The following is a 13,910-nucleotide window of genomic DNA, read 5'->3' on the forward strand; positions in this document are numbered from 1 at the left end:
AAAAAGTTTTCCAGGGACAGATTGAAAACAGAAACTTGTTTTTGAGACAAATAGGAGGGAGCTATTGGCATTTGCTCCAGTAAATTGATTATTTCAGCATGCACTGATCTCTCATCTGCTCAAAGAATGTCCATCTATTGAAATACAAGATATTCAGAGAACACTTCTTTTTTATTTTTTCTACTTGTTTAAAACTGTTCTACTCCATAATTAACAGATCATTGAGAAACTCCTGAGGATGACTCACTAGCCTGGTGTCAGATATTGCACTGAAGATATGACACCTTGAGATTAATGTCTTTGCAAATAAATGTTTCATCATTTACACAAAGTAAAACAATGTCCATTGGAATCATTATGATCTCCTAATCTATTGTTTTTAATGGACCAGGAAGAATGATTCAGCCCTTGCCTATTTCTGATGGGTGAAGAAAATTAGCAAGTTGTAGAGTTCTGTTTTAATCATTCTATAAAATACTAATTGCATCATATTCAATATACACCAGTTGGGATGGATTATCTTTGAAGCATTGGGTGGAAGTTAGGGAGTGACAGCTGCCCTTGGCTGCCAGCACATGGAACAGCTCTGAGTCCCTCTTGCACATCAGGAGGCAGGACTGTGACTGCCACAGTAGATCCATGTAGTTGTCACTCATCTGTCACATTCCCGCCTGTCCTACTGCAAATTCCATTCTCTTTTGCTTATGGGAGAGCTGACACAGAGCCCTCTTACATAAGTTTAGGGCTCCCCACCACCTCCCCACTCTGCTTTCTGCCATCAATTACTGTAACTTAAAAGAAATGAACTATAGGAAATACGTACATTCTGTTCATTATAATTTCTTAACAGGTTGTTGGCTCAGTTGGATGAAACAGAAAAGGCTTTTGATCAATTTTGGACCAAGCATCATCTAAAACTAGAACAGTGCCTGCAGCTTCGACACTTTGAACATGATTTTAGAGAGGTATTTCTTTATTCATGCTGTCTAGCCTTCTCTGATAAATAAGGTCAAATTCTATCCATACTTAGAGTATACCAGCAGTCCAAAAAGGAGGTTGGGAGAGAAGACCTTCATTATGAAATAGGAAATGAATATTCAAAAATTAAAGTCTCGACAGCTTTCAGATGTCTTACAACACTTGAGTAAGGCACAGTGAGGAAAGTGCCAGACTGTGAGGTCAAAATGTGGAGCGCCAATAACTAAATTTATCTTGATAAATAATTTTGCGTTTAGGTGTGAATTTATCGAACAGATTCTTCTGTGATGGTAAATCACTAATCCCACCACAGTCAAGGGAATACAGTTCAGAAAGCCCAACTGTCAGCCCAGGGACTGGAGTAATACAGATTCTGAAGTGATATAAACTCTGGAGTTACAGGTTGTCAAAACTTTGTGGGCCTAATTAGTGAGAAGCAGGGAAACTCTTTGAAGAACAGTTGGTTGTTGCTTTATTCCTTGAATTTTCCATTTTGGAACAAACTGAAAAAATAAAGTTGAGATGCAGACTCTTCTCACAGATGTAGGTTAATGTTTGTTGTAATTTTAATTCTTCTGATGGGGTTTTGGGTGTGTTTATTTTGTTTTGGTTTATGTTTTTTTTTGTTGCTGTTTTTTTAGGTAAAATTGACATTGGATAACCTCATGGAAACACAAGCAGGTTTTGCTGACATTGGCGACAGTGTGACTAGAGTTGAGAACCTCCTAAAGGAACAGAAACATCTGGAAGAGAAAGGACAGGTTTGCACTCAGTTTAGTATTCTAGCTGCTATAGACATGGTATTCTAGACACTTGTCACTGCCCCTTTTTTTGTCCAGATTTACTCTCTTCTCATGAGTCATAACTTTAAATTGCAAAACAGATCCTAATTTCCAGAAGCCAGGGTTGTTCAGACCCAGTAATTCCATTTCGTTACTTGGAAAACTAGGGAAAAATGTAGGAAAAAACCTTGTATAATAAATGTCCCCAGTATGTGAGGAGGAAGAAGTGGACTCCATAATCTTAGTGGGCAACCTGTTCTAGTGTTTGGTTACCCTCACAACAAAAAAGTGCTTCCTGGTGTTCAGATGGACCCTCACGAGTTTCAGTGCACTCATTGACATGGAAGTGGGCCTTCAATGTAAATATAAAATAATATAAAATAACAGCAGGGGTTACAGAGAAAGAGTGTCCTTATTAGGCATGTCATTCTAATTTTGGATTTTTATTATTAATTTCACAGGAACCTTTGGAGAAAGCCCAGTCTCTAGCTCTCCATGGAGAACAGCTCATCCAAAACAACCATTATGCAGTTGATTCCATTAGACCAAAGTGTGTTGAACTCAGGCGAATTTGTGATGACTTTACCAATGAGACCAAGAAAAAGTATGATATTTTGGGAAAGTCTCTTGAGCTGCATAAGCAGTTAGATAAGGTGAGTGAATCTTTTCAGATAACAGCTCTGGCAAGGTTCTATTAAAAATTAAGGATTTTATTCGCTCAGGTAATTATGATGAAGATAAAAAGTTGTGTTTGGTTTTTCTCCATTTTATTCAGTAAATATTAGTATAAATATTGGAGCTTTGCATTAGTTCAGCAAGTTCAATTCTGCATATGCTGATGGGGTGACTTGTGAGCAGGAACTATGGGCAAGCACACTATGAGTAACATTGATCCCCTTTTAATGACATGTTAGGCTAATCTCTTTTTCATAGAGTAGAAGGAACACCTGACAACTGGGACTGTTAGTGATGATAAATTCTTGTTTCCCCACTTTTCTTTAAAGGCAAGCCAATGGTGCGAAGCTGGAATCTACCTCTTAGCTTCCCAAGCTGTGGACAAGTGCCAGTCACAAGAGGGAGCTGAAACTGCACTCGTTGAAATTGAGAAGTTCTTGGTAACAGCTAAGGAACACCAGCTCTCCAACCCGAAGGAGTTCTACAATCAGTTTGACATGATCCTCACCCCTGAAATAAAGGTAAAACCCCTCAGATGTGCATGTGCTCACTTAGAAGTTAAAAATTTCTAGTTGCTTTGTCCATGAAAGTGTACTGGGCTATACATTTGAGTCTGCTAAAATATGCCTCTTTCCCTACTCCAAAAGGGCACAGAGGTCAGTATTTGTGGCAGTAAGTTTTACTCATAAGAGTAGTCATGCAACACTTGCGTCATTTTCTTCAGAGCAGTGCTAGAAATACTGCTTGAGTCACCATCACAGGTCAGAGAAACTGTGATCTGGGCCAAATGCAAGGACTGGGCTGCAATAAACTGCAGCACAGTGTTGATCTCCAGCTCTAGTCTGAGTCTGGTAGTACAAGTTCTTTCTTCCCTCAGTCCAGCACTGACAACCATTTGTTGTTTGCCTTTTCTGTGTCAAGGCCAATGCCCAAAGAATTGTACAAAAACTCGAAGATGTGCAAGAAATGTTTGACAAGAGACAAGTAAGTCTGAAGAAGCTGGCAGCCAAACAGACCCGGCCAGTACAACCTGTTGCTCCACATCCTGAATCTTCCCCAAAGCGAGCATCACCAAAGATTACCAGACCAGCAGCAGTAGGTAGGCCATGAGCAGCTGCTTTCAGACTCACACCACTGTTTTGTCCACATGGTTATGGTTGATTTTTGTTATCAGAATGAACATTTGAATTTGATGTGCAGTGTCAACCTCGTAGGTCCAGCTAGTAACAATGTATGAAATGTCTCTTACTGCAAACATACAAGCAAGAGTGAATCAAAAAAACCCACCAGGTTTCTCTTCCTAGGTCTAATCTACAGAGTACATTTCCATACTGTGTCTCAGTGTGTCTTGTATTGCTAATTCTCAAATACCCACACCAGGGTAGTCAATGCAAGCCTGCAATATAAGCATGTGAACCTCTTTTATATTCCAGATAACACAATGTGAATATTTGGCTTTCAAGTGTCATAATTCCTCAAGTTTCAGATACTTGCAAAATTAAGGGTCCATTAGTGAGTGACACACTCATTTGTGGAATTTTTACGCTTCCCCCTCTACATAGATGTTAGTTCACTTTCTACCTTGTCCTCTGCTAACCATAAAAGCTGAGCATTGCTTCTCTTTAGAAATTACTGAAAGTTCCTTATTTGAGGTTAGCATTTGTGTCCAGCCAGGATAGCTGTTTTTTTGCAAAAGGAACATGGGTGAAACTAATTTAAAGCGGTGTATCCTGGAGACCAGCCACCCTGTGCTTGGTGGCAGGAAGAGTTTGTCACTTTGGAACTTTTAGGGCTGTTCAAAAGGGGAACCTTTAGCAAAAAGCATAAAAACCCCTCTAATTTGCACGAAGAGCATTCAATAAGCTGCTTTCTCAATAGGAAGATTAGGATGGCCAGTAGCCTGACCATTTTGCTTTCTAGGCATACCAGCAGAAAGTCACACCACTGTCCCTGCTCTCCTCTGCTCCACAGCATTCATCTTTTCTTCCAAAGGAAAATCATCTTCTTCCTGTTCCCATGCTGGTTTGACATCTGTACATTTTTTCCCTCAGACCATGGTAGCTGTGTTTTTTATGTACAGTTCCTACCTCAACTTCCAGCTTTTATTTTAGTTTGAGGCAAGCTGAGTACACAACTCCTATGAAGAGGTCCTGCTCTGCCACATCCTCCAGCACTGTGCTCCCCTCTTGCACTGGGGTGGGCAGTCAGTTTGCTGCAGTTGTGATTTGCCTTGAAAACTGAATACAGAGACTGCAAAAGTGTAGTAGTTCTTTTTCCATTGTATGAGCTAGAGAAATGCAGGGAGCTCTGGAGATCACACAGCGCAGTCACCTGCTCCAAGCAGCACTAATGTCAGTGTTCATCAGATTGCTCACTACTGAGCATGGCCACTAGTGCTGAAGCAAAGGAAGTTGCAGAAAATGGGGTTATGGGGTCAGTAGGTTAGAGCCAGTTAGTTCCTGTCAGTGGCAGCACAGTTTTAGGATGGCTTTCACCTACTGTGAGACTGCATCTTCAGGCTAAAAGCTCATCTTGCCATTCTGTTTATGCATGCAGTCTCTTGAACTGTTTCTTGAACTTCTTTCTTGTCATTTTAGCACATTTTCAGATTTTTAAATTAAATTGTTGATATAGATAGAACCTTATAGAACAGTCACTGGTTTACGAGAGTGCTCTAAGTTTTGATTCTTGTTCATACAGCCCATCCCACATACCATCAGCTCTTTCACAGAAAGTCATGAGATGCTCCCTTGCTCTGTCCCTTGAATTGCAGTTCATGATTATACAACCCAATACAGGATAACTGTGTGACAAGGCTTAGCCTTTAATGTCCCGTTGTAAAATAATAGGTAGCTGAAATTTATTTTAAAATGCTACTCTGGTTGTAAGGAGGTGCAAAGTGTAACCAGGTTCTGTTCAGACATTGATAAACAGACTCTGCCATTTCATTCCGATTCTTGAAGGTGACTGACTAAGAGTACCTCTGTGCAAAGAAACAGAAGGGCCTGAGTATCTACAGCTCATCCAGAGACTCAGTGATTTTAACAGCTATGAATAGTGCATGTATATTCACATATTCTTTATTAATCACTTTGGTGTTATCCAGTTATCTGCTACAAAGGATCATACTTTGAAATTCCTGAGTGCCCTTTCCCTCAGAATGCTAAAGCACTTGGCAAGTACTGGTCAGTATTTCAACCTCTTTTTTTCAGAAAGAAAACTGAAGCACAGATAAACCAAGGAATTCACCAAGGTGTTTCACAGTCTGACTCTGAAATGTGTCTGAGAATAGAAATAGGAACACTGAGTTCTATTCCAAGCCTGAAAATGAGGCTGTGAAATTCTGCTCTTCTTGAAGCTACCGTCTTTTGGACTTTCCTCTGTGTCCTTTCTTCACATTCATGACATCAATGCACAATCAGCATTTACTTATGGGGAGAATTTATTGAGCAACATCTTAGAAACCTGGGAGAGGATTAGAGCACCTTCTTGAAACAGGTTTTGTAACTCATTCATCATTTGTTACCCAGGACATACCTGAATATTTCTAAAAGCTCGCAAAATAGAATATGACAACAGGAAAATACCATGTTCTTAGACTGTGTAAATAAAAAGGCAAGCAAAGGCAATAAAATGTGGTAAACAGAATCAGAAGACCAGAAAGAAAGGCTTTTGTCCCCAGGCAGCAGAGTAACAATACCATAGCAGCACTGGGGTGGTTGGTCTGTGAAAGGAAGTTACATTTGTTCCAGAATAGATTTTGTTTTGTTCTTCCTTGCTGACTGTCCATTTTCCTAACAGGGAGCAGTTGGGAAAATTCAGTCCAGTTCAGAGTGCTAATGGAAAAATCTTCACAGGTATAAAGGCTCAGACATTAGATACTCCATTATTGTAACTGACAGACTCTCCATTTTACATGGGAAAATACATAGGCAGAGACGGAGTTTCTGCACACAGGCATAGCTGATACCATGTCTGAGAGAAAGGGCAGATTTCTCTCAGTTTTCTCTGAGGTTGTCATAGTTTCATGTGCATGTCCTTGTGGTTTCTGGTGATTCTCAATCTTTTAGCTCAGTGAAGATCCAGAATGGCAGCTCAGAGTTGACTCTCCTTCAGTCTGTGAGAATTTGATTAAATATGCACAGATCAACCCTGAAAAGCAGAAAACTCTGCTGACCTTTTTATAAGAGCCTTTAAAATATTTAAGTAGTATATATGACACTTTATTTTAAGGAGAACTCAATTTTCTTCCAGTGGAAGCTGCTTGAATTCTAATAGCTAAATTTGTCCCTATGTCTGTTGGGAGGAAAGAAGTGGCACTTGCTATGGAAATATTTTTGCTCTGATTCACTTTTGAGGGCATAATTTTTGATGATTTGACTACACATTTGTTCTCTGCATTTCTGTGCAAAACTCTTTAGCATGGAGTGAATTGGAATAGGTCCAGAGAGTCAAATCACACAGTCTGTCAGACAATGAGATGAACTACAGAACTGTAAAGGATAATGCAAGCAATTAGAAATTACTGCAGTTAGCATTTATCTATTTTAATGTGCTTGTAATTCTCCCAAACTCTTACTTTTTGAAATGATACTTTCCCAAAGAATATTCCCTTCAACCTCACATATTCTTGGAAAATTTCAGTGAAGGGTGATTTGGCCATCCCAATGACCATGTTTAGGAAAAATGTCTTGCTTTAGTTACCTTTCTCACAAGAGTTGGAACATGGCAGCACAAAGTGCTATAAAATATTCACCTGGAAGTTCTTTGTGAGCAACATAAATGTAAAATACAGGAGCAGAAATGTCAAAATTTCTGTGAGCTTGTTAAACAAATAACATGTTTAACAGCACATTGCACATACAAAAGCCATGACTCACCATACAAGCATCTTAGAAGGCCAACTTGGAACACAAGATTCATAAAGGGGGAACACAGCTGGAACCTTTTCAGTTCTTCAAATAATAAAATTTATGTTGGTTCCATCTCAGTTAAATGTATACAACTGCTCATTGGATCCAGTCCAGCATTCCTCACAGTCACTAGTGCATAACACTCACTAACTAGTAACATCTGGACAGAGGATAAAGAAAGAATTTCTTGCAAGAGTCTGGGGATGTGTGCAGGGGAAGTGAGGCTGTGGAGAGATTAGCTGACTCAGAAGAGATGGTGTGTGTGACTCATGAATGGTTTGAGAAACCACTAGTTTGTCTAGTTCAGTATAGTTTTCTATAAATGAAGTTGAAAAAAAGGAAAAGATACTTTCAGTTTTGTGAGTGTGGGATTGCACTTGGGCCAGAGGAAACCAAGTAGTGTATCCTTGTAGAAGAATATTCCACATCCTGGAAGCTTGCTCTGTGCTTCTTATATTGGCAGATTTTCAGGGCGCTTGACAGAAATTTTGCCAGAGAGAAGAAGTCTAAATTATATTGCCTAAGAGTCTTTCTGTCCTAAGCCATTAAGTGACAAACCATAGCAGCTCTGGTGTTTCTTTAGCTGCCTAAACATTGTTTTGCCATCACCAGCATTCAAACCAGCAATGAAGCCACTAATTATCTTCAAACTTGTATTCCTGTTGGACAGCATGAACAACAAGCCCCAATAAAGTTTAGCACACTACTTATTTCCATGCTTGTTCTTGCCAAAAGAATTCAGTTCTGCTGTAGGTGATTAGTGAGAATGCACAAATCCACACAGAAAACAAATGGGAAAATGTGATGGGGAATTCCCCCCAAACCTGAATGTGATGTGTGGTATTTACTTGAGGGGGGTTTGGAATATCTTGCAGGCGCTGAGTATTCATCGTTACCCTTGGCTATGACCTGTCTCTTGCTAGCTAATGAGTTACACTTATTCTAGCAGGAGCCAGCTTAGGGCCACTTACCAACTAACCCAACTGTCTCTGAGCACCTGGGAGCTGCCCACAGCTCTGTCTGTCCCTCAGTCTGTCCCTCAGTGGGGGATGTGGTCCCCCTGTAAGAGATCAGCACCTGAGAGGCGGTGCCTGTCCTGCCACAGAGGAGCAGGGGGTGAATGGGTGAAACCACAGCTTTTTCTCACAAGTGGCACGAGTTTTCCTCACTGAATTTATTTCAGTCTTAGAGGGGTGGAGAGACTGCAAAGCAAAACAGGGCACATGAGTCTCTGTCATTTTCTAGCAGCCTTAGGGACAGTACAGCCCACTTTACCATTTGCTGTAGGCTAAATATACAACAGTAATTCCATGCTTGTCATACAACTTGCTCATAAAAAACCAGTAAACTACTAAAGCCCCATCAGAAAAGTGTAGTGGTGCTCCAAGTGAATGCAAGTGACAGACCCAAACTCTGTTTTACAATGCCCTTTGACAATATTTACTTTAAAAGCAGCATCAAGCAATTTAAAATATTAATGAATTCAAAATGAAATCATCATTATGTATCATCCAGGAGAGTGGTGTGAAACAATAGGATGAAAACAACCCTGAAACCATGCAGACGTTAGATAATTTCCAGTTCTCCTTTGTTCCTGTGCCTTTATTCTTTCAGTAGGCAGTTCAACATCATAATTTTCAGCTTCTTCAGCAAGACAACACTGTACTGACCTTGAAACAGCCAACTCTACTGAATTCTATAAGGGAGTTTCCCTTATATTTCCAGTTCCACAGTAATTAGTACCATAATAATTGGCAGGTATTTGGGCTGTTTTTTTCCGTACTCCTTCAGCAACTACTTAAATGCAGTGACATGTAGCAGTTTCTGAATAAGGGCCAATCAATAACTGAAAAATTCTCCAGAGCATAACTAAAGCAGCTTGTTTCCTATTTTCAGTTCATTTCTGGGTCTAATTGGAAAGGGAAGTTCACTGTGTCAATATGAATCAAATTAATTTCTGAAACAGACTCAGTTGAATTTGACTGCTTTCTTATGTTGTACCTGTCTCCTTTTCTGAAATATGTCACACTGAAGAAGCCAAGACTCAGATTGTGAACTGATCTGAGAAATTGGCTGCTGGATCAAGGAGCACGTGTAGTTTTGCTTCTTGTGAATATACCATCTTTCATTTCAACTGTACTGTGCTCTCTTTCCTGGATCACCTGGAGCTATCTGAGCTTTCAAGTTGTTATCCAGACATCAAAGTTGTAACTGATTTTCACTTTTTCTGTTGATTGCTTTCAGCAAAGGTTTTCATACCAGTATCAATCATCCCTTCAAGTTACAAAATGTTCTGATTAATGAATAAGCCAAACAACTTGGTATTGCTGACTATGCTCTTCTAAGAGAAAGTCCTCATGTTTTCTGAAGTTATTTCTGTTGCTTCCCTTAATTTCCATGACATATCCATAAAAATTGTGAATTAGATTGTAGAGCAAACCAAGGGACTGAATTCAGTTTTAGAGAGGGCAACTAGACATTGGCAGCATATCTAAGGTATTCAGGTGTGGGTAAGATTATGAAACAATATCTTGGTGGCCAATTCTATGCTGATTTTTTAAGGTGTAAGTAGAACATAGCTGGGAGAAGCTCCAGGAGATAATAGCTTTTAGTGTAATAGGTCTGAGCACAGCCTGTTTTGTCATGATCATGGTAGGTGACACTTTATAGCTAAATAGAATCTCCAGGCTGCATCAATACAGAAAAGGGTGAATTTGCTGATGCTTATAGATACTTACTCAGAGCTTTATATGAAAACACATAAAAGGATCCATTTGAAAACTTACTAAATATTCTGGTTTTGCCAACAGTAGCGGTCACCCTCCCTGCTGATTAGAAAGGCATGAAGAAGTTTGACAACAAGGATCAATAGCTTCCATGTGCTGCACCTTGCATCTTTTTGTTCCCTTCGTTCCAAAATGTCAGTACACCACTTTTTGGGTGAAATAAAAATATCTTTAAGAGAACAAATACTACTTCGGGGAAAGCTTGCTTGGGGATAGGAAAAACTATTTGCTGAAAGTAGTGCTCAAAATCAAAACAAATCCCCTGCTGTATATTCTGAAAGAGTGATGGGAGAGCCAAAAGGAGACATTTGCATTTCAGCTCAGTCCTGGGAACCACAAGAATTCTCTACCAGTCGATTATAGCTGCTGGTGACTGCCAGATTTCACTGTTCCAGTGAGGAAGCTTTCTAGTATGGAGTCACTGTGAGGAGGTAACAGGCATGAAATGGGCATTGCCAAGTCCTTATGCATTCAGCATCGGATAAATCCAAGAAGATTTAGGGAAGAGTTGGAGACAGTTGCTTTAATTAATTATCTTCCCAGCTGTGTGATAAGGCTTTTGAAAAGATACAGGGTAGAAGAAATGTCAGCTTCCATTATTACCACCTGTGAAACTGATATGTTGTCTTTTTAACTCAATATAATTTGAGGTGCTTCTATGTGCTTCTTTTTGCCTTTTTAAAAACTACTTTAAAAGAAGAATATAATGACAAGGGCATTTGAAATTTTGTTAAGGTGTTTCTTTTAAAAAAGTATTCAGACCTCTCCTACATCAAACCTTTGATACTAGGTCTTCCTCATTCAAAAATGCCTGCAACTTTTTTACTGTATCCCTTAGCTTCTCCCAAAGAAGAAAAAGTTAATGACTATCAAGACTCTCAACACTTCAAAACATTAAACTTGGTGAAACCATCTTAAACAAAATGTTGCCAGATGCATTTGCTTTTATTCTTAGAAAAAATGCTTGTTCAATTATAAAGTTTTGCCAGAATAAAAAAGAAAAGGACTTAACCTCAATTTTGTTCTTTGTTGTCTGACCCAGATTCTTTCAGCATTTCATCTGGCTTTCATATATGTTTTCACCCATGACATGAATGGCTGCCCATATCAATTCAGCAATGAAGGGAGAGTGCTGTTGGCCTGGTACTTGCATGTGCTATGAACTCATTACCAATCTACAACAAAGATAGAGCTGTAATAGATATTATTTTCTACTCAAGCCAAATGTATGATTCCCCATCTCATAGTTTATTCTCTTTGCTTTGGACAGCAGGCTCAGCACAGGTGGTTTTGTTGTTAAGGATGACTGTCCAGTACCTCAGACACCTCAGTGTCAGCTGGGCCTTTCAGAGCCTGCAAGGGTCACCAAACCTGACACAACAGGGCACATTCTGAAATAATATCTTCAGATTCTGTCCTTACACACATATCATTGTGCCTTGCTGAACTCCTGCAATTTCTCTTTTGAGAGTTGTTCATGTAATGAAACCTTACAGGGAACAATCCTTTAATCCAACACCAATCAGCAAACCATTACCAGAAACAAAATTTCCTGGGAACCCACACAAGCAACACCATGCAAGTGACAATTACCCAAGTTGGTACAGCTGGCTGACATTTACCTGTGCTGTCCCAGAGATGGTTTTCCCAGGGGAAGACAAACCAAAGTAATCTTTTCAGTGTGGAGCTGAAGATGCCAGTTTGAGACACAGTGCAGCACTGAACAGGGGAACCCATCCCTTGTTCCACCCAGTCCATCACTGCTCCAGCACAGCTCAGTCCTCTAAGTCAGGTCTCATTTACCACTTTTTAAATTGCTTTTATTAGGAAGAAGAATTTTTACTTTTAGCACATTTTCTAATGTTACTTTCTTTTTTAACTCTTTCAGCTACCAACAGGAGGTCTACAGAAATTTCCTGCCCTCCAAAGACTGTTTCTGAAGTAGAGTTATCAAAAAAGAAAAGCATTAAGAAGACAAAAGGTGGAATTAAGGTAGGATTACTTGTAATTTGCGGACATCCCATATTGCAAGAGAACTCAAAAACCTCATAAATATAGATTTACATACCTATACTTAGAATTTAAAAAAAATTGAGCATTTCTAAGTTAACTCTCTGGTAAGGACAAGCTATTTTAACCCACCTGTCTGTTATCCACAACACTGATTTGCTCATTTCATCTTTATTCATCTAAAGCTGAAAGCAAAACTTAAATGCAGTCCATTTTCTGAAATGGCCAGCACAGCCCATACCTTCAGCAATAAGCACAGAGTAAAACAGTTATGAGCAGGAACATCCAGGTGGTCTCCTCTTTGCCTAAACTGACAGAAGGTGACTGCAGAATTAGTTTTACTCTCATCAGTAATGCAGCTAATCAGTTGCATTTCTCCCACGTAGTTAGGTGTATGCAGCAGCATGGTATAGGCTTTATAAAACATCCATTCATTAATTTTTAAATCCACTTCCCAACACTACACTGCAAATTATGCCCCCTCTCTTTCCTCCCCATTGTTCTGATAATAGTTCATATGAGGACAGTTCATTACTGGATTCCATCATTATCATCAACCAGCTAAATAATTTAGCAATATAGAATGTAAGAATCAGCCCTTAAAAATGAAAGTGCTCAGGAATTTGGATTCTGCTGGGATTTAGATATTAGCTTGGATTAACAGCAAACTCAGCAGATGGGTTGTTTAACTGAATTTGAAGAGATTGGCTGTTGAGTAAGTGCAAGTAGTGCTTGGTGCTCTTAAAGCTGCAGGCAAAAGGAGGAAAAGCCTGCTTAAAACTTGCCTGGAGAGCACTTGGAATGATCCAACTCTGCAAGACTGGACAAGAGAGTGTGTGAGTGTTCATCAAAACAAACACTGGAGCTGTGCAAAAGCTGTTTCAGCCTGGGCACGGGCTCTGCACAGGGACCTGTGCCCAGCACTGCCTCACCCAGCACTGCTGCTGGGACACAGACACTTCTCAGAGGCACACAGAGGATTCCCAGATTCCTCCACAGGGCATTCTACAAAGAACTCTGGAAATGTGAAGTCTTTGGGTTGGCTTCAGACGGGAAATGAAAAAATAGTATTCCAGAGTCTAAAGAACAGATGATTATGCCTGTAATTATCTACACAAGCAGATAATTCCCCTTCTGTGGTGCAAGAACATAATGACTTTGCCTGGAGTAAGGAATGCCTACACGCCAGCACTGAGCAAGGATGGAGATTATAAATAGGAGGTATTTCTGCACATCTAGAATTCAATTATTTGAACTTGTCTAGTGACTTTCTAGGTTAGGTAGGATCTGATTTTTACTCTTTCAAAGAGTTAAAGTTCTCTAAATAAAAGCATCAGTAATTATTTTCAGTTTTAACATGTCCTTCTCATTCAGATTGAAGTGATGCATGAAGCCAGTCAAGGAGGATCTAGCAGAGTCCTGGTGACCAGTGAAAGTGATGAGAACTTGTCAACAAGGAGGAGGTAAGGCTGCACATACGAGCTACTGTATTTTTTTTTCTTCTTAGAATGCAAATTGCTGCATTTGTAGTACATTCTCTACAACCTCTTTGAAGTTTCCCCAGATTAATAAATAATTAGCAATAATGAAGTCACTGAAATACTTACGGCCATGCATTTATACTGAGTCTATCAGATGGAAAAGCAAGTAAGAGTTATGTTTTTTGGGTTGGGGCTTTTTTACAGTTTTTTTTTCCTCTTAGAAGTATTAATTACAAGATTTGAGAAAAGAAGTCATTAGAATAAGGCTTGCATGTATTTACAAAA

At 39.5% G+C, this 13,910-nt stretch overlaps 1 protein-coding gene across 10 annotated transcripts in view; it reads left to right on the forward strand.

Annotated features, from left to right (window-relative positions):
- Positions 1–13,910, forward strand: part of MCF2L2 (MCF.2 cell line derived transforming sequence-like 2) — a 156,499-nt gene that overhangs the window by 63,804 nt on the left and 78,785 nt on the right. For all 10 annotated transcript variants that reach the window (XM_012575704.5, XM_012575703.5, XM_012575702.5 and 7 more), the window contains 7 exons: positions 851–965; positions 1,620–1,739; positions 2,222–2,413; positions 2,765–2,956; positions 3,357–3,534; positions 12,023–12,126; positions 13,519–13,607. In XM_012575704.5, the coding sequence (XP_012431158.3) occupies positions 851–965; positions 1,620–1,739; positions 2,222–2,413; positions 2,765–2,956; positions 3,357–3,534; positions 12,023–12,126; positions 13,519–13,607 (990 nt within the window). The remainder of the gene's footprint in view (positions 1–850; positions 966–1,619; positions 1,740–2,221; positions 2,414–2,764; positions 2,957–3,356; positions 3,535–12,022; positions 12,127–13,518; positions 13,608–13,910) is intronic.

Source organism: Taeniopygia guttata, chromosome 9 (genome assembly GCF_048771995.1).
Source record: "Taeniopygia guttata chromosome 9, bTaeGut7.mat, whole genome shotgun sequence".
Classification (NCBI taxonomy): Eukaryota; Metazoa; Chordata; class Aves; order Passeriformes; family Estrildidae; genus Taeniopygia; species Taeniopygia guttata.